Source organism: Oncorhynchus mykiss, chromosome 18 (genome assembly GCF_057628025.1).
Source record: "Oncorhynchus mykiss isolate SJ-2025 chromosome 18, ASM5762802v1, whole genome shotgun sequence".
Lineage (NCBI taxonomy): Eukaryota > Metazoa > Chordata > Actinopteri > Salmoniformes > Salmonidae > Oncorhynchus > Oncorhynchus mykiss.
Window position 1 is genome coordinate 55,191,201 of NC_143039.1, and position 26,553 is coordinate 55,217,753.

At 47.2% G+C, this 26,553-nt stretch overlaps 1 protein-coding gene across 3 annotated transcripts in view; it reads left to right on the forward strand.

The window, feature by feature from the left end:
* Positions 1-1,345: 1,345 nt before the first annotated feature.
* The window catches only part of LOC110496395 (AT-rich interactive domain-containing protein 1A), a 117,598-nt gene continuing 92,390 nt past the window's right edge, over positions 1,346-26,553 (forward strand). For 2 of the 3 annotated variants that reach the window (XM_021572270.3, XM_021572271.3), the window contains exons 1-4: positions 1,346-2,844; positions 20,310-20,537; positions 21,192-21,818; positions 21,946-22,062. In XM_021572270.3, coding sequence (XP_021427945.2) covers positions 1,942-2,844; positions 20,310-20,537; positions 21,192-21,818; positions 21,946-22,062 — 1,875 coding nt within the window. In that variant the 5' untranslated portion in view covers positions 1,346-1,941. Of the gene's footprint in view, positions 2,845-20,309; positions 20,538-21,030; positions 21,819-21,945; positions 22,063-26,553 lie in introns of all 3 variants that reach the window. The other variant, XM_090208809.1, reaches the window with a different exon arrangement.

Genomic DNA, 26,553 nt, shown 5'->3' on the forward strand with positions numbered 1-26,553 from the left:
CAAACTAAATGTAAATATCCTTCTACCTTATAAATCATTCATAATGCAACAAATTAATTTAGCGTTTTGTGGAATCCATGTAAGATAAAGGCACTGGAGCTATATTTTCCTGGACTGTTGTTGACTATACTATCTATTACGTCTATAAAGAAGTGTGCAGACAAAATATATTTAAACCCATGTGTAACAGACTACAATAGCAGTAAATGGGGGAGGATGGAAAACAGGAAAGCGGGGGTAAAAGAATAGACCCCCCCTTATGATGAACACCAAGTTTATGCTAAAGAGAAAAAAGAGAGAGATCCCAACCCCCTTCTCTCCTCTGTCTGCCTCTCTCTATATTCTAGCAGCACACAGCAACACTCCTCCCTCCCTAGCCAATATAGTCAGGCAGGCTGCTGACCCCCACACCTCCTTCCCTCCCTCCCTCCTTTTACAACCTGTCTGTCCTTCCTCCCTTAATGCACATTTCAGAGAAAAAATAATAAACAACATTTCAACTAAGGGGATCCCTTTCCCATGCTAGTCAGTTGTATAGGCCTGGCTGCTGTAGCTCATCGCCAGAAAGCCCTGCATTGTAGAGGAGAAAAGGGTTGTGCTGAGCTGTGTGCTGTGCCTGCGCTGCCCATCCCCCATGTGCTGATAGCAAAGTTCTGCTGCTTTTGCAAGCAGAGAGAGGCTGCTGCTAGGAGAGAACACGAGGCAGGCAGGCGGAGAGAATGGGGAGGGGGTGGAGAGAGAGAGAGAGAGAGAGAGAGAGAGAGAGAGAGAGAGAGAGAGAGAGAGAGAGAGAGAGAGAGAAGAGTGGTGAAGAGGAGTGTGGCTGTTCTCATTTGATTATTTACATTATGCTTTCTCAAAATCTCCTCTTGATTTATCCTATAGGCTATTCTACGAAACTAGACACAGATTTGAATGGTTAATTTTGCTTTAGATATACCATTCTATGTAGGATTTTACAGTGGCCTACAGTTTCTCTCTCTCTCTCTCTCTCTCTCTCTCTCACTCTGCATTTCTCTTTTTTTAATCTTCACTTCCTGCTCTGTGACTGGTTCAGTCCATCCCCCATCCTTCTTCCTTTTCTATCCCCCCCTCTCTCTCTCTCTCTCTCTCAACACACACACACACACACACATACACACACACACACTGTAATTTCATGCTTTCCTCTCTACAGATCAAGCCCTCTGCTTCTGCTAGTTCTCTCATTCTCTCCTGGCACATGGAAGGAGTCACTCACAAGCGTAATACTCTGTTACTGTATGATAAGACGCTGTTATAAACATATACTTCTACTGTCTGTAGAATTATACAACGGATCCCAGTAATATCTTTATGTGTGTGTCTACTCTGTATAAAGTGAAAAACAAAATGCATTATAACTATGCAGATTTGTAATAAAGTTCTTATTTTCATAATCGCAGAATGAAGAAGCAGTGTTGAATGTTATGAATTATGTTACATTTCCAAGTCACATTATTTATCATCTTCTGCTAGAGTCTCTAGTTCTATAACCCCTTCAAATGAATGTAAACCAAATACATCCTTTATCCACCCCTGCTTGTCTTATCCCAGTCGTCTCCTACCAACTGGTGAACTCCGCTCCGTGTTTTGCGTTCGTCTGAACGCTTCAGTAAAATGGCTGTGTCTCTCGGAGCCTCGTGCTGGTTTGGTCGGTATCTTGCTGATACTCTCGTTCTGTAACAGAAAGCCTACCCACATTTTCTGTCGGGTAAATTAATTCCCTGGATTCTTATTTATATACTTCCAGTAACTTTCCAGTCGAATCGGAGACGGGAGTGGATGCCGGATTCGGTCCGGAGGTAGGGGGAATGATCCGGGACACGGGTACATTGTTATAAATAATTGTATTTATGTTCAATGCTATTCAGAGAGCTCGATTGTGAGTGACTCGCTGTGAGAGAGGCAGATAGGGATATCATGGCCGCGCAGGTCGCTAGCGTCGCCATTCTCAACACTAGCCCTCCATCCGAACTTAAAAAGCCGGATCGGGACCCACTGGAGGAGTCGGTACCGGGAGAGAAACAACATGAAAATAAGGAACCTGGATCTGACAACGGATCTCCGGGCCAGAAGGATCTGCAGGACGGGGCCGATGCTGGAAATGTAGGGGGAGGAGGGGAGCCTGACATGAAGAACGGGAACTCGTCCAGGGTGAATAATAATAACAACCAAAATGATACGGGGGGGCCGGAGGGGAATAACCACCCCGGGATGGGCCATCACCACCAGGGCTCATTCCCTCCACCTCCTTACGGGTACAACCAGCACTACAGCCGGGGCTCTTTTCATCAACATGGCGGACAACAAAGCCCTGGCATGGCAGCTGCAGCGGGGCCGGCAGTGCAGTCAGGCAACATGATGGACCCATACCCGCCCAACTCACAAGACCACGGCTTCCCCAACCATTTTAACAACTACAGCCCCTTCCCGAACCGGACTTCTTATCAGGGCCAAGGATACGCCATGAATTCCCCGCGTAATAACCAGCCCCCGGCGGCTGGGGGGCAGCCAGGCAAGCAACAGCCAGCAGGCGGAACTACAGCCATGGCTGCCTCGTACAATAATCAGAGGTATAACATGGGAAACACACAGCCCACGTCTACCCCGACATTAAATCAGCTCCTAACGTCTCCCAGCTCTACGAGGAGCTACCAGAATTACCCACAAGGAGACTATAGTAACCAGGAAGGGGCTGGCAAGGGAGCAGCAGATATGGCCAGCAGTCAGTATGGTGGGGGTCATCCTGGTTGGCAACAAAGGAGCCACCAGCCGCCTCCTATGAGCCCAGGGAACACGGGACAACCTCTGAACAGAAACCAGGTAAACTTTCCCTCAGTACTGGTGCACTTTGAGCAAGTTACACACAGCTCTGTGTTGTGGTGGACCAGCCGTTGCCAATGTAGCGAACCGTATCTAGCTCTCTAAAATGGCTGCCTCTCTGTTTACTCCCTTCACCATCTCCTATAAGAGCATTTAAACAGAGAAACAAGCCATGTCTGTGCTAAAATACCAAACTCTCCGAGATAGTAAAGATTTAGCCAGGTTCTGGGCAAAGGGGACACGAGTGTGAGGAGAAATTGGGCCAAAGGTGTTTTCTTTCTTTGCTTACCAGAACTTGTACTTGGCAGTTATTTCCCCAGCTAGCTATGTCGCTAAAGAATCCCCGCCAAAAATGTATTTATACACGTTATATTTTGCCCCTGTATCCCCGAGTTGTACCGCCAGTAAACACAGCCGTGATTTGAGTGAAATCCGTTTGGTTTGAGATTTGAATTATGGAGGTAAAATCCTGCTGTCAAAGCCAGGAGACAGTTGGTCTTAGGTCGACATGCTGGCTGACATCTGATTGGCTCCCCATCCCCTGCTCCTGGTCATTTATAATTGCATTATAACGCTGCAGGAATCAGCCACATCAGCTCTGGCAATGTCAACATGACATTACTAATGTTATTCACCTGCTTTAGCCTGTTTTAACGGAGTATGTTGCATGACATTTAGCTTGAATGAAATGCAAACAAACTATTGATTTGTATTGTGGTCAGCATGCAGTAGCCTACATTTTATTTTTTGTGTCCATGCATGTGAAATAAAACAACACTGCAAAATATACTTTCTGGATGGTTTCATTGAACACATGATGTTGTGTAAGTCCCTCTAGTAATTTGCATGATAACTGTATTGCCTGGCACTGAAATAATACATTAGTTGTATTTGTTTAGCGTAAATCTAGGTAAAATCTCAGCCGTAGACTACATGCAAAAATACTGTGTTTATACTTCGACATGCATGTACAGCTCCACAGACAGATTGGAGATGTGGCAGAGCTCTAGTGCTGACTCTGGAACAGCAGAGGGAGTAGGTGTGACTGTTTCCCCAATGCTAGAATAGTGCTCATAGCTGATCTAGGATCAGCACTAAGAGGAGAGACTGGAGTTCTGTTGGAGAATCTGACTGGTGTTGTGTGAGAGGATCTGAGTGGCTGGAGAAGTTGTAGTGTTTACAAGCAGCCAAGGTGTTAGCCAAGTTACTATGATTATTTCACGTGATGCTACACTGTGTAACCATGTCAACAGACTTCCTGTTTTAGAATGTTATCAACCACATGTAGGCTAGGTGAGAGTTAACCTCCTGAACATTGAATAGCCAGGCCTATTTGACATTTCTAACTTCTTTTTGAAGTTTAGATGGATTTTTTTGATTTCCGTTTCTTGGCAATTATGTCATTTGCACGTGTTGTTCACATGATATTCAAGGTTAGGGTTTAATGGGTTTTAAAAAATAAGCATTTTAAACAAGTTATTGGTTAGCTCAGTGGTTTCCAACCGTGTTCGGTTACTGTATCACCAATTGAATTTTGCTCTGCCCGTTGAACCCCAGAACTTCCCCCTCGTGCATTTTAGCAGTAGGCCCATGGTCTCGTGAACCTTCTCGAGTACCCTCTGTGGATAGGCTAAGTACCCACAGGGGTCCAGGTACCCCTGGTTGGGAACCACTGAATTAGTTGACGATGACTGCTACATTTTTCAGCAGTCTGTGGACTGTTCTTTCCTCGGGTTTTATTCTTCTCCCCAAGATACACTGGGAACACCTGTCTCAAAGACACTTTCATTCCTTCTCCCAGGTGTTTGTGGACTGTTCTTTCCTCTGTTTCATTCCTTCTCCCAGGTGTTTGTGGACTCCTGTTCATTCTCCTGTAGGCCAAGCTGTGTAGTGGACAATTTAAAACCCGGGACTGCAATTTGTGATGCATTCAGCCACAGCTCTGCATGTGGAGCTGCTGGAGAGTTGAAGAAACAGAGTATTACGCAGTTTCCAGTGCCATTCTCCTCTGAGAGCCTTGTGTTAAATCCTGTTATGTTGTTAAAATCCATTGTGTGATCGAGGTGTGTTATTCTTGAATTGTGCTGTTCACATACTCGTGCTCGCACAGTTGCTACATCGGAATATAAATGCCATTGCCTCTCCTCAGCCTTCTCATTAGGAAGCTGTGCCTGCCTAGGCTACAATATCACTGTTATTGACAATGTGTTTCAGTTTCTGTGTTTGGAGTTGATGTATTTGTACAGATCTATGGACAGAGGTCATCGCTGTCTATTTCCCTAAACGATGCCCAGGTTGTTAGGGGTCTGGTGCTGAGACTCTGGGGCTTAGAGTGAATGGAAAATAGTTTTGCTTGCTCTTTTGGGGTCTAGTCCCGATTTACAGCAGGGCACTTTGAGACAAATTTTGCTTTTAAAAGGGCAAATTGATTGCTGAAGAAACCCATTTGCTTGATGAAGGTCGGTTGGAGGGGCTCATTTTCTTTGAGCAAATATGAAGGTGAGAGCTATCTAGCCTAATGCCTGTCTAATTGACCGCAGACAGACAGACCCAGGCCTTTTCTGTGAGAGAACAACACACACCAGGCTAAAATCACATCTGGTTGGTGTCCAATACAATTTGTGGCCATTTTATTTTTGTGACAACACAAACCCTGGATAATTTGAAGCTACCAACATGGACATATGGTAGTTGGCCACACATTCAGCTCGACCAAGGTTGCGTTCGTGTGTCTGTCTGTGGTACTGGAGTTTGACCGAGGGGACCTTGATGTGCTGGACCAAAGTCTAGGTGACGTCTCAGTTTGACCGGACTAAAGCTAGTCTGCCCATACTGACAGGTGATGGCTTTACCAGTTTCTGGAATCTTCTAGGTAAATATTGATAGGAACATGATTACTGATTTTTAAGGTGAAATGTTGTCAGTCTCTCAGCAACCAAGATGTACTGTTTGGAGGTACTTGAGAGGACCAGGGTTGAGAAGCACTGCTATAGCCAGTGAGGTGGTGGGGACTGTGAGGTGTGCTCTACTATGTTGTGGCTGTGCACTCAAGGATTATATCCTGTCTGTCTGTCTGTCTGCTGTGCTGAGTAATGATTATCCACACGCCAAACGGCCAGGACAGAGTGCTGCCTCGTTTGTGTGTGTGTCCTGTGTGACGGGCTGATCCTGTGTGTGAGAGGGGAGAAAGAGTGTGGGTGATCCCCAGGGGAGGGGGAATGTTTTTGTGAATGATCTTTGGCTGCCTGTGACAGCTGTGTGTGTGCGCGCGCTTGGCTGTGTGTTCCCGCGTGGCGGATGCCTCTGGAGGATCTTCTCTCTGTGACCGGCTCAGTGCTCCACGTGCCACCAGTTATCCGTCTCTCCTCTTCAGTCAGACAGACCAGACAAGTGGTTTTCCACCCTGAGAGAACAGTCTAGGAGGTGGTGCATACGGACTACAGTTCCTCTCTCTCTCGTCTTTTGTCCCCCTCTTACCCTACAGTATTCTCTCATTCCACACGTGGTCCCCCCCCCCCCCCCCCCCAATCCTCAAATCATTCTTTCCTTCTTGTACTTGAACCAGCCACTGCCCTGAGAGCAGGGGTATGGGATTGGGGCCATGCTAGTGGTCTACCACTAAGTGAAGCCTACAAGATGGACTGGAGGTCCATGTGCAGCTTAAAAACAAAGGCTAGCATTTATTTAGGACTACACACATTTAAAAAAAAAAAAATAAGTGCTAACCCATTCAAATCTGTCATTCTTCTCGTCTCTCCATGTTTGGGCAAAATGTCAAACTTGGGCTGTTGCTTGACTCCAAGGTTGGGGTGTAAGGGTAATTCATTTATTTTGACATTTAGGTGGTTTATCTTTAAAAAGCACTAGATTAGCATAGTTATATGCTAGCGTGGCTGCAGACTTTATGATGTGTGTTTTATCGAGACGCAGGTTAACCTTTAAATGTGTGACTGCAGAGTGGAGAATGGCGGTTCAGCTGTTGATTCTGGGGGGTAGGTACATTTTGTTACTGTACCTCACAGCTTTTCATACACAGCTCTGCTCAGGCTAGCTCTCTGTGCTAAAATGCCATTGGCTTCATGAGGGATGGGAAAGCGGACGTTACAGAGTCTCCTTGCAATGCATTTTGGGGAATACCATCGTTGATGAGGTTTGAGCAAACCCAAATCTATATTTCACAAGTTAAAGTGAAATGGTACAGTTACTGACTCTCATTTGTTTCTACTGCTCTGAAACCTGTTTAGTATTGTTTCTCCTTGGGCCTCTGGCTCCACCACCATGTAGACCAGGTGTAAGGGTGGCAGGCTGCAGCGTTGATATCTCCCGCCATGCATCAACCTCTCCACGACCCCACAATTTGCATGTCGCAGGCCTAACCGTTGCTTAGCAAAATGTGTGTGTGTGTGGCTGTTGTTGCTTCGTTCCATTGCAGTGCTGGATGTGCAAATTCACCAGTCCAACGGTTCTACTCCCCCTCTGAGGCGTGCTTACCTATAACGGCGACCAACTACCGCTACTTGAGTCAGTTGAGACTAGGGGGAATTGCGTCAGTCAGGTGTTGTCTGACTGTGTGGGTTAGGTGTGTGACCCAGACATACAGTGGGGCAAAAAAAGTATTTAGTCAGCCACGAATTGTGCAAGTTCTCCAACTTAAAAAGATGAGAGAGGCCTGTAATTTTCATCATAGGTACATTTCAACTATGACAGACAAAATGAGAAAAAAAATCGAGAAAATCACATTGTATGATTTTTAATGAATTTATTTGCAAATTATGGTGGAAAATAAGTATTTGGTCACCTACAAACAAGCAAGATTTCTGGCTCTCACAGACCTGTAACTTCTTCTTTAAGAGGCTCCTCTGTCCTCCACTTGTTACCTGTATTAATGGCACCTGTTTGAACTTGTTATCAGAATAAAAGACACCTGTCCACAACCTCAAACAGTCACACTCCAAACTCCACTATGGCCAAGACCAAAGAGCTGTCAAAGGACACCACAAACAAAATTGTAGACCTGCACCAGGCTGGGAAGACTGCATCTGCAATAGGTAAGCAGCTTGGTTTGAAGAAATCAACTGTGGGAGCAATTATTAGGAAATGGAAGACATACAAGACCACTGATAATCTCCCTTGATCTGGGGCTCCACGCAAGATCTCACCCCGTGGGGTCAAAATGAACACAAGAACGGTGAGCAAAAATCCCAGAACCACACGGGGGGACCTAGTGAATGACCTGCAGAGAGCTGGGACCAAAGTAACAAAGCCTACCGTCAGTAACACACTACGCCGCCAGGGACTCAAATCCTGCAGTGCCAGACGTGTCCCCCTGCTTAAGCCAGTACATGTCCAGGCCCGTCTGAAGTTTGCTAGAGAGCATTTGGATGATCCAGAAGAAGATTGGGAGAATGTCATATGGTCAGATGAAACCAAAATATAACTTTTTGGTAAAAACTCAACTCGTCGTGTTTGGAGAACAAAGAATGCTGAGTTGCATCCAAAGAACACCATACCTACTGTGAGGCATGGGGGTGGAAACATCATGCTTTGGGGCTGTTTTTCTGCAAAGGGACCAGGACGACTCATCCGTGTAAAGGAAAGAATGAATGGGGCCATGTATCGTGAGATTTTGAGTGAAAACCTCCTTCCATCAGCAAGGGCATTGAAGATGAAACGTGGCTGGGTCTTTCAGCATGACAATGATCCCAAACACACCGCTCGGGCAACGAAGTGGCTTCGTAAGAAGCATTTCAAGGTCCTGGAGTGGCCTAGTCAGTCTCCAGATCTCAACCCCATAGAAAATATTTGGAGGGAGTTGAAAGTCCGTGTTGCCCAGCAACAGCCCCAAAACATCACTGCTCTAGAGGAGATCTGCATGGAGGAATGGGCCAAAATACCAGCAACAGTGTTTGAAAACCTTGTGAAGTCTTACAGAAAACGTTTGACCTCTGTCATTGCCAACAAAGGGTATATAACAAAGTATTGAGAAACTTTTGTTATTGACCAAATACTTATTTTCCACCATAATTTGCAAATAAATTAATAAAAAATCATACAATGTGATTTTTCTGGATTTTTTTTCTCATTTTGTCCGTCATAGTTGAAGTCTACCTATGATGAAAATTACAGGCCTCTCTCATCTTTTTAAGTGGGAGAACTTGCACAATTGGTGGCTGACTAAATACTTTTTTCCCCCACTGTATCCTTAAGCACCCTCTGTTCCTGCCTGCCTGGCTTGGCCCCACTGGCTTGGTTCAGCTGGGTATTTCTGGCATGTAAATGGTAGCGTAGTGACTGAGTGACAAACTTATTATCGTACGGGGGTCATCCAGGCCACTGAGGACATCATGTGACCTGTTGCTGTGACGTCATGGGATTGTCTTATCTGTTTGGCTGATGCATAAAACAGACCCACTCTAATGGCTAAAATAGAAGCTAGCCTCATGGGCCACAAAGCCTATTTATCCATGACAGTACCTTTTTTAAACCAGAATAATTATGCTGCAAATGTCTTACGTTCTGGGTTGGTGAAAACAGCGTGGCTAATGAAATTTGAGCAAGGAAGGATATTGATGGTTGGCCAATCAAAGATCTGGAGTTATTGTAGGGTTGTACCCCATGGAGTCCAACCACCAGCAGCCCGGGCCTCTCTTCAGGATATGAGGGACCTGGCTAGAAGATGGGTGTGGTGTGAGGGTGACAGGTCAGTCTCCTGTCTCTGACCTGATATTATACTGCCTATAGAAGAATACAAAGCCAGAAAAAAAGAGTTGTTCTGTCAAATGGGAGAATACATTTTGGTTGCTGAGGAGATACAATATACCTGTAATATTGTGTTTGGTGTATGAAGGCTACAGCTTTGTGTTCTTCTCCCAACCTAGGCCAGACAGTACTTTACAGACAATATTGGGAAAGTCCTCCATTTGAAAAAAGGGTAGCCTATCTAGTCTTATAGTAGAGTTCAACATTCAGGCGACTTGTCCCGTGGCACAACGGGCTGTGCCAAGTGAAAGCTACCAGCCCGAAGGTTAAATTGACCCGCCCCCACTGGACAAGATCAGCTCACAGGGAAGAGAAGGATTCTCACAACAGCCTCATCTTTATTGTATGTTTTAGGCTCAAAGCTAAAGGCCTGTTAACCTTGTTTCATCCCGTTAGCTTCCAACCGGTGCAACCAAAGCCTTTTTAATCCATGGTGTGTGGGGGCTTCTGTGTTTAATCCTTTTGTCCTGTAAATCTAGGCTTTTTGCGAACAGCTGGAGGAACATCTGGGTGTGCTGTAGTAGTAGTGTGGTACATCAGTCCTCACTCCCTCCCCAGACGATGGAGCAGGAGAGGAGGTATTTGTCTTGTTTTATTCCAGTCTTCTAGCGGTCAGCTTAGAGTCCTAACCAATGCTGTTGTAAGAGTGGCGGGCATGGGTTTAACTTGTATACAGTTGAAGTCGTAAATTAACATACACCTTAGCCAAATAGATTTAAACTCAGTTTTTCACAATTCCTGACATTTAATCCGGGTAAAAATTCCCTGTTTTAGGTCAGTTAGGATCACCACTTTATTTTAAGAATGCGAAATGTCAGAATAATGGTAGAGTGATTTATTTCAGCTTTTATTTCTTTCATCACATTCCCAGTGGGCCAGAAGTTTACGTACACTCAAATAGTATTTGGTAGCATTGCCTATAAATTGTTTAACTTGGGTCAAACGTTTTGGGTAGCCTTCCACAAGTTTCCCACAATAAGTTGGGTGAATTTTGGCCCATTCCTCCTGACAGAGCTGGTGTAACAGAGTCAGGTTTGCAGGCCTCCTTGCTCACACAAGCTTGACCCCAAGTATGCCCCAAGTATGTCATTGTCCATTTGGAAGACCCATTTGCAACCAAGCTTTAACTTTCTGACTGATGTCTTCAGATGTTGCTTCAATATATCCACATCATTTTCCTCCTCATGATGCCATCTATTTTGTGAAGTGCACCAGTCCCTCCTGCAGCAAAGCACCCCGACAACATGATGCTGCCACCATTGTGCTTCATGGTTGGGATGGTGTTCTTCAGCTTGCAAGCCTCCCCCTTTTCCTCCAAACATAACGATGGTCGTTATGGCCAAACAGTTCTATTTTTGTTTCATCAGACCAGAGGACATTTCTCCAAAAAGTACGATCTTCGTCCCCATGTGCAGTTGCAAACCGTAGTCTGGCTTTTTTTAATGGCGGTTTTGGAGCAGTGGCTTCTTCCTTGCTGAGCGACCTTTCAGGTTATGTCGATACAGGACTCGTTTTTCTGTGGATATAGAAACTTTTGTACCGGTTTCCTCTAGCATCTTCACAAGGTCCTTTGCAGTTGTTCTGGGATTGATTTGCACTTTTCGCACCAAAGTACGTTCATCTCTAGGAGACAGAACGGGTCTCCTTCCTGAGCGGTATGACTGCTACGTGGTCCCATGGTGTTTATACTTGAGTACTATTGTTTGTACAGATGAACGTAGTACCTTCAAGCGTTTGGAAATTGCTCCCAAGGACGAACCAGACTTGTGGAGGTCTACAATTTATTATCTGAAGTCTTGGCTGATTTCTTTTGATTTTCCCATGATATCAAGCAAAGAGGCACTGATTTTTAAGGTAGGCCTTGAAATCCATCCACAGGTACACCTCAAATGATGTCAATTAGCTTGTCAGAAGCTTCTAAAGCCATGACATAATTTTCTGGAATTTTCCAAGCTGTTTAACGGCACAGTCAACTTAATGTATGTAATCTTCTGACCCACTGGAATTGTGATACAGTGAATTAAAAGTGAAATAATCTGTCTGGAAACAATTGTTGGAAAAATTACTTGTGTCACGTACAAAGTAGATGTTCTAACCGACTTGCCAAAACTATAGTTTGTTAACAAGACATTTGTGGAGTGGTTGAAAAACAAGTTTAAATGACTCCAACCTAAGTGTATGTAAACGTCCCACTTCAGCAGTACATTTGTTTTGTTTACATTAGCTCTTTAACAGGTATGGATGGTTGCAAACCCGCTCTGACAGGTGACTATTTGGCCCACCAGATGTAATATTTATTTTAAAAACCAACGGGTAATTGACCGTTAATAGACATTTTTGTTTTAGCTGTTGTGTTAGTTTTATCAGTTTCACCAGCTTTAGCTATGGGCCTGTGATCGTCAGGGGAACAGGGAGGAAGACTGACGTACTGGTATAGAAAGTGTTGTTATGGGTGTTCTTTAGCTATGGGCCTGTGATCGTCAGGGGAACAGGGAGGAAGACTGACGTACTGGTATAGAAAGTGTTGTTATGGGTGTTCTTTAGCTATGGGCCTGTGATCATCAGGGGAACAGGGAGGAAGACTGACGTACTGGTATAGAAAGTGTTGTTATGGGTGTTCTTTAGCTATGGGCCTGTGATCATCAGGGGAACAGGGAGGAAGACTGACGTACTGGTATAGAAAGTGTTGTTATGGGTGTTCTTTAGCTATGGGCCTGTGATCGTCAGGGGAACAGGGAGGAAGACTGACGTACTGGTATAGAAAGTGTTGTTATGGGTGTTCTTTAGCTATGGGCCTGTGATAGTCAGGGGAACAGGGAGGAAGACTGACGTACTGGTATAGAAAGTGTTGTTATGGGTGTTCTTTAGCTATGGGCCTGTGATCGTCAGGGGAACAGGGAGGAAGACTGACGTACTGGTATAGAAAGTGTTGTTATGGGTGTTCTTTAGCTATGGGCCTGTGATAGTCAGGGGAACAGGGAGGAAGACTGACGTACTGGTATAGAAAGTGTTGTTATGGGTGTTCTTTAGCTATGGGCCTGTGATCATCAGGGGAACAGGGAGGAAGACTGACGTACTGGTGTAGAAAGTGTTGTTATGGGTGTTCTTTAGCTATGGGCCTGTGATCGTCAGGGGAACAGGGAAGGAAGACTGACGTACTGGTATAGAAAGTGTTGTTATGGGTGTTCTTGCTCCTCTTCGTACATCCTGGTCAGAAAGCAGTTGTCCTGTTTCCTGAGCATGTGGGAACACACACTGGATTAGGCCTGTTCAGGAGGTTTACAAGTTGAGTAGTCCTGTTTCCTGAGCATGTGGGAACACTCACTGGATTAGGCCTGTTCAGGAGGTTTACAAGTTGAGTAGTCCTGTTTCCTGAGCATGTGGGAACACTCACTGGATTAGGCCTGTTCAGGAGGTTTACAAGTTGAGTAGTCCTGTTTCCTGAGCATGTGGGAACACTCACTGGATTAGGCCTGTTCAGGAGGTTTACAAGTTGTTTCTTAGAGTTGGTTTGAAGTAGCTGTACTAAATTGCTTAACATCCATGTTTGACGTACGCAAAACTGACCCGCATGTCATAGGGCCTAAGTGACAGTGACACCCCGTTTTAATGGAGGCCCTGAGTGCTCGAGCCCCAATGTGCATGTGTGGAGGGCTTTACAACAGAACAATAGTATTTGTAGGTTCTAGGCCATGTGGCTGATTTAAATTAGCAGGACTTGTTTATTGTCTTCCCCCAGCCCATCTGTTTGAGTCCACCGTGACACACAGACACTGGGCGAGAAAGGGCACACCAGTATCATCAGTCCCTTCCACCGCCCTCCCAGGCTCAACTGGCCCTCCCAGGCCCTCCCCTGGCCCTCCCAGGCCCAACTGGCCCTCCCCTGGCCCTCCCAGGCCCAACTGGCCCTCCCAGGCCCAACTGCTCAACCTTCTCTGCCAGGAGTGCTCTGGCTTTCCTCTATGCAGATTAGCCATGTGCTAATTTCATTTATTTATTTATTTGGGGGAAAGAGGGGAAAAAAAGGGCAGAGGGAGGGCGGACAGAGGAGTTCCCTCCAGTGATTGATTAGATGAGTGGACAGAAAGAGAGAGAACAGTGTGTGGTAGAGAGAGAGACAGAGGGAGGGTGTCTGGCTTCTTATCTTGTGGTTGGCTCATAAACCTTTGTTCAGCTGCTATCTTTTTACTGTCATGCTCACCAGTCAGCTTAGAACTGAACTCAGAATGTCGGCTACAATGGGGAAAAGTCATGCTTCTGCAAACTCATGTGGAATACACTATATTTATTTTTTGGGGAATGTAAGCAGATAATGGGAATGGTAGGTTTATTTACAATGTAAGATTCATCATGAAGAAAAACAGAAATGTTGAGGTGTTGAAATACCGACCTTGGTGTGTTTGGTGTGGGGCTGACCTCATGTAGTCAACTGGTCGATTGTTTGGTCGACAGGCTGTTGGTCGACTGAGATTTCTTTAGTTGAGCAGTAGCAAAAAAAAACATTTTTCCTTTGTGTGCAAGAGAGCTGTCGGATTTGCGTAACAGCTCTGGTGGACACTCCTGCAGTCAGCTTGCCAATTGCGTGCTCCCTCAAAATTTGAGACATCTGTGGCATTGTGTTGTGTGACAATTTAGAGTGGCCATTTATTGTCCCCAGCACAAGGTGCACCTGTGTAATGATCATGCTGTTTAATCAGCTTTTTGATATGCTACACCTCTCAGGTGGATGGATTATCTTGGCAAAGGAGAAAAGCTCAGTAACAGGGATGTAAACACATTTGTGCAAAAAAATTCTTGTTTCTAGCCATTTTGAGCCTGTAATCGAACCCACAAATGCTGAAGCTCCAGATACTCAACTAGTCTAAAGAAGGCAATTTTTACTGCTTCTTTAATCAGAACAACAGTTTTATTATCATCTATTTAGTCTTGCTTACAATATCCAAACTGTAAAAAAAAGACATTGTAGTCTAACAGCACCTCTTAGTTACACATAATATGCTGCAGCATTTGCTCCTGACCTTCCTGTTCTTCATCTCTAGTATTTTCCACAACTTGTCCCCCGTTTCAGGTTTGTCACATGACAGCATAATGGATGCAGATGACACGTTACGGGTGTTATGAGTTTATTAATGTGATTATGATATGCTATAGGTCAGGACATATTGGTCACGTGCATGTGACGCTAACAAATCACGTAAGGAGATCAAGGGTTGAGGGAATAGGGTCAGCATACCAATTGCTTGCTCCCTCAACTTGAGACTGGCATTGTGTTGTGTGGCAAAACTGCACATTTTAGAGTGGCCTTATATTGTCCCCAGCACAATGTGCATCTGTGTAACAATCATGCTGTTTAATCCTTTTCTTGATAATCCACCTGACAGGTGTGGCATATCTGGACAAAGGATAAAATGCTCACTAACAGGGATGTAAATACATTTGTTGACAACATTTGAAAGAGTTAATATGTTTGTGCATTTGGAACATTTCTGGGATCTTTTTATTTCAGCTCATGAAACATGGGACCAACACTTTACATGTTGTGTTTATATTATTGATCAGTGCAGTTGATTTCATTAAAGGACGCTAAAGTTGTCCCCTACCAAAAAAATCATGTGATTGTCTGTTCTTTCAACTAATCGATTGGCAGACATTTTAAGTGTATTTTTCCATATATAGACATCCTCTGTGTCTTTCAATAAAATAAACGATATGCATTGAGCTTGTCTGATGCTTAAAGCTTACGTTTGGTGAAATAAGACAAATGCCTCGAGGGCACCAGAGATCTAGAATCTTTTTTTTATGGTGATGTGACCTCAGCAGAAGTCAGGGCATTCTTCTCGGGATTTGCAGAGTTGTTCAAGGAAGTGAGTTTGTGTTTTACCGTCAACCAATCATGTCAATGCGGACTTGTACAGAGCCCTCTGCGTTGTTACAACATTTGGGCGGCGCATGTTGAGTTGGCCTCTGGAGCCTCTGTAACTGTCACACCAGCCATGTGGACAATCCGACCACATCTTTCAGATCAAAAGACTGGACTACCGACGTTATCTGCCCGAGGGAGTTACCAACTGGCCCCTCCGTCGCAACGTTACCTGAATGCCCATCTGGGGCCCGCTAATCGTTAGCTGTCTTATCGGCTGCTATCCGAATAGGTCTATCGGACAATTTTCTTGGGTCACTATACGGACGGAAACGCACGAGGTGGCTAAAAACAGACCTCCATCCTCTGCCAGCTTGCTACCGATGGCCCGGCTAGCTGTCTGAATCGCCGTGACTCCAACCAACCTCACTACTCACTGGACCCTTATGATCACTCGACTAAGCATGCCTCTCCTTAATGTCAATATGCCTTGTCTATTGCTGTTCTGGTTAGTGTTTATTGGCTTATTTCACTGTAGAGCCGCTAGCCCTGCTCATTATACCTTATCCAACCCCTCAGTTCCACCACCCACACATGTGATGACATCACCTGGTTTCAATTATGTTTCTAGAGACAATATATTTCATAATCACTCAATGCCTAGGTTTACCTCCACTGTATTCACATCCTACCATACCTTTGTCTGTACATTATACCTTGAAGGTATTTTATCGCCCCCAGAAACCTCCTTTTACTCTCTGTTCCAGACGTTTTAGACGACCAATTCTCATAGCTTTTAGCCGTACCCCTATCCTACTCCTCCTCTATTCCGGGGGAGCGTCGCGCTGTCTGGCTGGGCGGGTGAGCGTCGCTCTGTCTGGCTGGGCGGGGGAGCGTCGCTCTGTCTGGCTGGGCGGGGGAGAGTCGCGCTGTCTGGCTGGACGGGGGAGCGTCGCGCTGTCTGGCTGGACGGGGGAGCGTCGCGCTGTCTGGCTGGGCGGGGTACCGGTACCCCTTGTATATAGCCCCTCTATTGTTATTTACTGATCTGTTCTCCAGCGTATTGACTCTGTTCCGGTACCCCCTGTATATTGCCCCGCTATTGTTATTTACTGACCTGTTCTCCAGCGTATTGACTCTGTACCGGTACCCCTTGTATATAGCCCCGCTATTGTTATTTACTGACCTGTTCTCCAGCGTATTGACTCTGTACCGGTACCCCCTGTATATAGCCCCTCTATTGTTATTTACTGACCTGTTCTCCAGCGTATTGACTCTGTACCGGTACCTCCCTCCCTCTCTCTCGCTCCCTCCCTCTCTCTCGCTCCCTCACTCTCTCTCCCCCCCCCCCACTCTCTCTCGCTCCCTCCCTCCCTCTCGCTCCCTCCCTCTCTCTCGCTCCCTCACTCCCTCTCGCTCCCTCCCTCCCTCCCTGTCTCTCGCTCCCCCTCTCGCTCTCTCTCTCACTCCCTCTCCCTCTCTCTCGCTCCCTCTCCCTCTCTCTCTCGCTCCCTCTCTCTCTCTCTCTCTCTCTCTCTCGATCCCTCTCTCTCTCTCGCGCTCTCTCTCTCTCTCTCTCTCGCTCCCTCTCTCTCTCTCGCTCCCTCTCTCTTGCTTCCTCTCTTTCGCTCCCGCTCGCTCTCTCGCTCGCTCCCTCTCTCTCGCTCCCTCTCTCTCTCTCTCTCTCTCTCTCTCTCTCTCGCTCCCTCTCTCCCTCTCTCTCTCTCGCTCCCTCTCTTCTCGCTCCCTCTCTTCTCGCTTCCTCTCTTCTCTCACACCTCAAGGGGATCCCAGAGGGCCTCAGAGACGTGTGTGTGTGTGTGTGTGTGTCAGACATTTGAACAACTTCAACAATATAAGGAAAGGTTTGGTAGTATACTGATCAATGGAAGAATAGTATAGAGCATGGTCTGTCACCTGATTGTGATTGACTGACACCCCTGTGAGGCTGGTAAAACTGACCGCCTGCCTCCATTCTTCTGGTTTTACGTTTGCGTTTCTTATGTCTCTGCGTTTGTCATTGATCATAAAAAAATGGAGGCTGGTAAATAGCTGCTAGTGGCCTTAAATGTCACCCAGTTCCCTATAAAGTGCAAACATTTTTACCAGAGTCCTATAGGATATGTAATAAGGAATTGGGCTCCAGTTAAACGTAGTGCACTATATAGGGAATAAGGTGCCCATTTGGGACGCTGCCCTGCTCAGGTTAGAGGAGGTTACTTACTGTGTGAACACAGTGGATATATGTGGTTGCCCTGGCGATGTCAACACGGGTCAGGCAGGTACACGTGGCTGGAGGGAGGGAAGGTGACTAGACAGGACAGATCATCCTAGTTTTATGGCAGGCAGACACATCCAAACTCTCTCTTGGAGTGATGACCTGACTGTCCTGAAGCTTAACACTGCTATTGTTATCTTGGAAAACCAATCTTTTTCTGCAGTATAGTCTAGCTATTATGGCGGTGATTTTGTTTTTAACCAAATAAAACCATTTTAATACGTCCAACTTCAAAGTGGTTGCAAACAAACAGTATTTAGCTTTTCTAGCCAGAGGGTCGCTAGAAAGTTGTGTGGCTGGATGCTAGTCCATTCAGACTCCGAGACGGACAGGGTTAAAAGTTGTGTGGTTGGATGCTAGTCCATTCAGACTCCGAGACGGACAGGGTTAAAAGTTGTGTGGCTGGATGCTAGTCCATTCAGACTCCGAGACGGACAGGGTTAAAAGTTGTGTGGCTGGATGCTAGTCCATTCAGACTCCGAGACGGACAGGGTTAAAAGTTGTGTGGCTGGATGCTAGTCCATTCAGACTCCGAGATGGACAGGGTTAAAAGTTGTGTGGTTGGATGCTAGTCCATTCAGACTCCGAGACGGACAGGGTTAAAAGTGCAGGAGAGGTCATAGGAGACCACCTCCCTGTGGCGGGGTCCTGTTATGACCCGAGGGAGTATAGTAACACACTGTCCTTGAACCTGGGGTAGCCTGGAGAGGGAGGCCTGCCCTGTGGGTGGCTGGAGGTAAAATGTGGAGTGGATAGAATGTAGTATCTCTTTATGCTGACAACCCCCCCACCCCTTGCTGCCCCCACAGGACCAGTTTCCTCACCACTCCTCCCCCTTGCTGCCCCCACGGGACCAGTTTCCTCACCCCTCCTCCCCCTTGCTGCCCCCACGGGACCAGTTTCCTCACCCCTCCTCCCCCTTGCTGCCCCCACGGGACCAGTTTCCTCACCCCTCCTCCCCCTTGCTGCCCCCACGGGACCAGTTTCCTCCCCCTTGCTGCCCCCACGGGACCAGTTTCCTCCCCTTTGCTGCCCCCACGGGACCAGTTTCCTCCCTCTTGCTGCCCCCACGGGACCAGTTTCCTCCCCCCTCCCCTGTATCGCGAGTGTCATTCATGCAGTGCCAAACAGCGTTATTAAAACAGGAGGAGAAGAGGAGCCGGTCTCTGGCACGGGTTCAAAACACCATACAGCTGGGACCTGTTACATTTCAGGCACACTGCCCTCTCCCTCCTCTCCCTCCTCTCCCTGCTCTCTGGTCTGGGCTATAAATAGACTGTGGTTGTCTTCGTATAATCAGGCACTGAGGTTTGGGAGGGAAAAACATGACATGGATGAGTAACCATGGGAAGCAGTGAGAAGGTGTTGTGTCTGTTGCTTTGTGTCTGTGTTGCTGTCCTGTCTTGGGGTCAGAGAGGCTCAAGGTGCTGCTGCCTGGTACTTCAAAGCATCTTCTCTCTGTACGAGCATCGTCTCTGATTGGTGGTCGCTGCCGCTGGCATTTACATGCAAAGGTGAACACTGGCTCAGATGTATAAGAAAACAACAGCTATTGTAGTCAAATCAAATGTTATTTATCACATGCTTTGTAGACAACAGCTGTAGACTAACAGTGAAATGCTAACTAATTACTTATTTGTACTTTTCCAAAAATGCAGAGTTAAAGATGAAAGTGGAGTGATGCCAACTAGCCCTCCTCAGCTCTCAGTAGTAGGGGAAACACTGGTGGTGGTATTTCTCCAATTCAGTCAGACTCGGAGACTACTGTATTTGGGACTGCGGTTACTCTATTTGGGACTGCGGTTGCTGTATTTGGGACTGCGGTTGCTGTATTTGGGACTGCGGTTGCTGTATTTGGGACTGCGGTTGCTGTATTTGGGACTGCGGTTGCTGTATTTGGGACTGCGGTTGCTGTATTTGGGACTGCGGTTGCTGTATTTGGGACTGCGGTTGCTGTATTTGGGACTGCGGTTACTGTATTTGGGATCCCCCCCCCCCCCAGCCATTCCACCCCAGGTGCAGGCGAGGTCAGGCCTGTCCTCTCCCATGTCTCTCTCTCCCCTCCCCCGAGGGATGTGCTCGCGTCCAGCCACCACAGACAGACAAATACCTCTCTTTCCTCCAGATTATTTTCAGAGTAACCTGAACACTCCCCAACGTCAGGATGTAACTTTGTCTTCCCACTGGCGTTCTGATCTCCTGGGCAGTCAAATGCTCCTGGCGAAGGGGTGGAGGGAGGATACTGGGCTCATTCATTCATGGCCAAGTTGTTCCTTTTTTTTTGTTGTGGGAAACCAATCCGCCCTGACTGTTTTGTTGGCATTCTTTAGCTATAGGTTTCATTCTCCCCACCGACGGCATAACTTAGTTATGGGCCTCCGTAGTGACGTCTCGTGTTCTTTTTCCTGCTCAGCTTGTGTACCATTCCTCAAAGGGTCACATTTTAATAAGTTGCGTTGGTTCAAATGATTTTATTTAGGAGTTCAGTGATTGCAAATTTAAAGATGGAAATAAATGTATGAATGTCCTAAGTTTGGTTTCTTACAAGCCCTCCCCCTCTCTCTCCAGCCCCCCAGCCCTATGGACCATGTAGGGAAGATGCGGGGCTCGGGGTACGGTGGAGCCAACCCCTACTCCCAGCAGCAAGGCCAGGGGCAGGGCCCTCCTCCTCCAGGGGCCCAACAGGGTGCCTCCTACTCAGGCCAGGGCTATGGACCCCCGGGGCCTCAAAGGTATCCTATGGGCATGCAGGGACGCACCCCCACCGGCATGGCTGGCATGCAATACGGACAACAGGTTGGTAATGCTGTCGATCCTTCTAGCTCTCTCTCTCTCGCTCGCTCTGTCTCTCTCTCTCTCTCGCTCTGTCTCGCTCTCTCAGCACACTCTTAAGATCATAACACTGCCATGCAGTCACAGCTTAAACAGCTCTGTTAGTTTAGAGACACACAGACAGGCCTGTTGGGTGTTATAGGCACCCTGTAGAGGAGGCGAGTCCTGTCTCATTGTTACCCGTCTCAGACAACAGCCACTTCAGGTGGGTTTGATGCAGGACTTTGTGTTTTCTTTGAATGGTTAAGAGGGTCAGGGCCCTGCTAGACATCACAGGGCTTTTTCCTCAGTGGACTTAAAAGGGCAGCTAGTGAAGAGTATTGCTATTGAATCCTCTTAATATTGCCTAATGTAGAAAAATATTTTACGTTTCATGCTAACCGCTGAATGTGATTTGTTTTTCATGAAAAACAATTTGTCATTTTTGTGCATTTTGTAATATATTGTATTTTGCCAGTTGTGTGTGCAGGGCTGGATCTCAATAGGACTCAAATCACTGTCCTTATGTAGACCAGAGGATTCTACTTCTGTTTCCTGTGGGCTCCATTTAATGTGCCTGCGGACCCTGCTGCCCACAGCCACTAAATCTGTGACTACATTGCGGTTTGTCCTCTCTAGATGGCCGGCTTTGGGCAGCAGGGTCCAGGGGGCTTCGGTCAGCAGAGCCAGGGCTACTACAGCCAGCACGGCCCCCCACCACACGCTGGCCAGCAGCAGGCCCCCTACCCCCAGCAGGTCCACCCCTCCCAGGGCCAAGGGCCTCCGCAAGGGGGTCCACCCCAGGCACAGCCACCCTACAACCAGGGACCAACCCAGCCCCCGCAGCAGCCGGGGCCCCAGCAGGGCCAGTCCGGGCCCAGCTACCCTCAGCAGCAAGGACCCCCGGGGCAGCAGCCTCCACAGCAGCAACCCCCCTCGCAGCAGCAAGGACCCCCGCAGCAGCAGCAAGATAGGGCGGCCCCTCCACAGGCCCAGCCACTCCCAGGCCATCAACAACCCCCAGTCCACCAGCCACCCCCCGGCCACCAATCCTCTCCGGGCCCCCAGGGCCAACACCCATCTCCAAGTCACAGTGGACCCCCACAGCAGCAGGGTCAGTCTCAGCAGGGCCAGCCCTCACCCTACTCCCAGACCCCACCCCTGCAGCAGCAGGGTCAGTCTCAGCAGGGCCAGCCCTCACCCTACTCCCAGACCCCACCCCTGCAGCAGCAGTCGCCCTTCCATGGGTTTCCACCTCCGCCACAGGTAAAACATCACCTATCCGTCTAGGGTCTAGGCATTAGCTTGGGAAGCTTACTCAGGCTTTCAGGGTTCCTCACTTTACACACATTCATGTATTTGTCCTCGCCCTCTTTCCTCCCTCTCTCTTCAGGAGCTCTCCCAGGACTCGTTCAGCTCCCAGTCCAGTGCTCCCCCCTCCAACCAGCCCACGACTTCCAACAAGAGTGGCACAGAGGACAGCATGCAGGGACGGCCTTCTAGTTTACCAGTAAGCACTCTCAACACACACTACCCGTCTGTCACTCAACACACACGTACATACACACAATCTACCACACTACAACAACCTCTACCTCCTTAAGTTGTCCACTCAGCAGTCATCTTTTCCCAGCACCTTATTTAACATATTCACGTCCTCCGGCCCAGTCCTCTCTGTTGGACTGCTGGCTGTGTTGACCTTGACTATTCATATGGTGGTCGGCTGGAACACACAAGTCCGTGTTTATTGACGGTGAGTCTTGGGGGGGGGGGGGGGGGGGGGGGGGGAAACAAAAGGTACTGAAACCAACAACAAAACATGGTGATCCTTTTCACTTTGAAATGGACCTTTTTATTTCACCCCTATTTAATTAGCAAATGCTTAGTATTTCCAATCTGGGAATAGATCAACTAAGCTAAATGATTATGAAACTGAATGGTTTTGAACTCTGACTACTCTCTCTGTGTGAACGAGCGTGACGGTATAGCAGGAGACCCTATCTGTGCTTGTTTCTAGGTTTAGACAGAGAACACGTCTGCAGGGAAACATTACATCGTTAATGAGAGGGAGGGAGGGGAGTGAGGAAGTGCAAGCAGATGACTTAAATAGGGAGAGGAGGGAGAGAGAGATTTCAGTGCCAGTGGGGGATGTCCTCAGGATGTTTCCCTCTTTTAAAAAATGTATTTATACATTTATTTCTTTATCTCCGGGCTCAGCCATTGGCCAAGGAGGTTATTTGTGTCCCGGGGATTCCCCCATCGGCTGTGTGTGATTGGCTATGAGAGCCATTAATCTGGCAGTGGTCTGAACCATCAGATTGCTCACTGCCAGCCCACCCCTACCTTCCCCTGTGCACATGACACAGTGTGCAGATTAGTCAACATTAACCATGCTGCCTTTCAGCCAGACACCCAGCCAGGCAGGCAGACAACACCTCAGCCAGAACAGTACAGATGCAACACTGGCAGCCTCAGCCATATCATAATAGCCAGTGTTGCCTTAGCCAATGCCAACAGATAGCCCAAGCAGAACAGAGCACGTTGGTAGTTGATCATTGTGTCAGGTACGTAGGTTTAGGAGAGCTCAGATCTACTGCCTTTTAAAATCAGACTTTGAAAAACATAATTGTTCACACTGTGGCCATTTCTGTTTTGGTTTCACCATAACATGATGGACATTAAGTTTAGCAGGGCAACACCACCTCAGCCAGTGCACATCCAGACGGGGCTGTCTGGCTGTCAGCACCTGGCTCAGTCTGTTCTGGTATGCTGCGTATTCCTGTGGGAACTCAGAAGTCTAACTGACGGTAGGTAGTCCTGGTTGAAGAACAACTACAACAAGCAGCATGAGAAAGGGGGAAACAGCCGGCTGGCAGCAAGGCTGAAACCAGCCGGACGAGTTGAGCTGCTTCCTTGTTTGTTTTCAGCCGGGTAGCTAACTGAACTACACACACTCTCTCTCTTACTGTTGAGCTCATCATACTGTGTTGTTCCCCATACTGCGTTTATTCTGTTCACTTCACTTTAATTATTTTAATAACGTTTCCCTATTCTGTTTGAAATGCATCAGCTGATGCTGTTCCAGTGTAGGCACACACACACACACACACACACACACACACACACACACACACACACACACACACACACACACTCTCCCCTTTCTGGTGAACACATTCTTAGAGTACTGTTTCCCACCAATGACCTCTCATCTAATCCAAGGTACTCAAGTTCAAATGAACACTACATGACCAAAAGTATGTGGACACCTCGTCAAACATCTCATTCCAAAATCATGGGCATTAATATGGAGTTGGTCCCCCCTTTGCTGTTATAACAGCCTCCACTCTTCTGGGAAGGCTTTTCATTAAATGTTGGAACATTGCTGCTATAACAGCCTCCACTCTTCTGGGAAGGCTTTCCAGTAGATGTTGGAACATTGCTGCTATAACAGCCTCCACTCTTCTGGGAAGGCTTTCCAGTAGATGTTGGAACATTGCTGCTATAACAGCCTCCACTCTTCTGGGAAGGCTTTCCAGTAGATGTTGGAACATTGCTGCTATAACAGCCTCCACTCTTCTGGGAAGGCTTTCCACTAGATGTCAGAACATTGCTGCAGGGACTTCCTTTCAGCCACAAGCATTAGGGAGGTCGGGCACTGATGTTGGGTGATTAGGTCTGGCTCGCAGTCAGCATTCCAGTTCATCCCAAAGGTGTTCGATGGGGTTGAGGTCAGGGCTCTGTGCAGGCCAGTTCAGTTCTTCCACACTGATCTTGACAAACCATTTCTGTATGGACCTCGCTTAGTGCACAGGCTTTGTCATGCTGAAACAGGAAAGGGCCTTCCCCAAACTGTTGCCACATAGTTGGAAGCATAGAATCATCTGGAATGTGTATGCTGTAGTGTTAAAATATCCCTTCACTGGAACTAAGGGGCCTGAACCATGAAAAACAGATATGACACTTGGCATTCAGGCCAAATAGTTCAATATTGGTTTCATCAGACCTGTTTTAGATCTGTTTTAGAATAAGGCTGTAACTTAACAACATGTGGAAAAAGAGACCGGGTCTGAATACTTAATGACCCCTATGACACTGTACGTGTGTGTCTGTCGTTGTGTTGGGGGCTGTGTTGTGTAGAAGACTCGGTGTGTCTGTCGTTGTGTTGGGGGCTGTGTTGTGTAGCGTGTGTGTCTGTCGTTGTGCTGGGGGCTGTGTTGTGTAGAAGACTCGGTGTGTCTGTCGTTGTGTTGGGGGCTGTGTTGTGTAGAGGACACGGTGTGTCTGTCGTTGTGTTGGGGCTGTGTTGTGTAGAAGACTCAGTGTCTGTCGTTGTGTTGGGGCTGTGTTGTGTAGAAGACTCAGTGTCTGTCGTTGTGTTGGGGGCTGTGTTGTGTAGCGTGTGTGTCTGTTGTTGTGTTGGGGGCTGTGTTGTGTAGAGGACTCGGTGTGTCTGTCGTTGTGTTGGGGGCTGTGTTGTGTAGCGTGTGTGTCTGTCGTTGTGTTGGGGGCTGTGTTGTGTAGCGTGTGTGTCTGTCGTTGTGTTGGGGGCTGTGTTGTGTAGAAGACTCGGTGTGTCTGTCGTTGTGTTGGGGGCTGTGTTGTGTAGAAGACTCGGTGTGTCTGTTGTGTTGGGGGCTGTGTTGTGTAGAGGACTCGGTGTGTCTGTCGCTGTGTTGGGGGCTGTGTTGTGTAGAAGACTCGGTGTGTCTGTCGTTGTGTTGGGGGCTGTGATGTGTAGAGGACTCAGTGTGTCTGTCGTTGTGTTGGGGGCTGTGATGTGTAGCGTGTGTGTCAGTGAGAGAGGAAAGCCCAATTAGCCCTGAGATTCCTTCACACAGGAGTTCCAGTAGCTTGCGTCACCGTTAAGGTGTCGGCTGGTGCCTAGCAGAACTCAGCTAGGAGTGTGCTTGCTCATTCCCTTAAAATACATTCGCTTGAGGTGTGTTCATTTTGAGATGCCGTAGCCAGTATACTCTTCCTCAAAATAGACAGAATTAATCGAAGATAATTCAAGAACTCGGGTAATTAATTTTGACATTTTTGCAGAGGAGATGTTTGAGCTTGGTGCAGTATTTCTCACTTAAAACGATTAGTCTCTTGTTGAATGACAAGACTTTATTGAAGAACCCATACTGTTGACCAATCACCATCGAGGAGGCGTCGACTTCGGCTACCAACATCCAAAAACAAACAAATGTCACACAATGTTGTCATATGAGCAGACTCTTCCGGACTGTTTCGGCTGGGATGCATGGAGACGCCTTTAGTGGTCCACCCTTATCTCCCAAACAGACCCCCATGACTTCTAGTGTCTGTGTCAAGTCCTTTCCCCTCTCCAGCAGAAGAACTTGTTGTTGCTCCACTGCTCTGGAGCAGTCTGCACCGCTAGGCCGGGTCACTTTGTCTTCTCTCCAACCCTGCCCAGCTCCAACCCTTTTTTTGCCTAGGAGGCAATGTAACCAGTCACAGCCCTCTTGGTAATACTTACTTTTACAGCTATGGTCCAATGTGTATCAGAGATCTCACTCAAGACTTTTTAATATGCCCGTAGAGTATATTATGATCAACAATATGTAGAAAAATGTGACAATTCAAAAAATATATTATCAATATTCATGTTTATATTTTTCAATTATGCTTTTAGATACAAATGTCCGCTAGATATCAACAATCCTTCCTCCAAAATACCATTCTGTGGATTAAATATTAGGAAAATGCCCCAAATCGTGGCCTTGTTTTGTTCCCTGCTTCATGAGGAATCACGCCTCTGTCTCTCCCTCTGTAAATCAGCTTTTGAAACGCCGCTCGCCTCAGCCTTGTTTTGCGAGCTTCTCTGCTCTGCCTGTCGTTGCAGTATTCAGTTTCCTGGCGTGTTTCCTGTTGCTATTCTGGGGCCAGAGCTTCCTGTGCCCACGTGTCTTATTCAGATTCCTGGGCTGACTGAGAGCGACAGTTTCTCTACTTGTTTTCTCTCTCTCACCCCCCTCCCCTCTCTGCT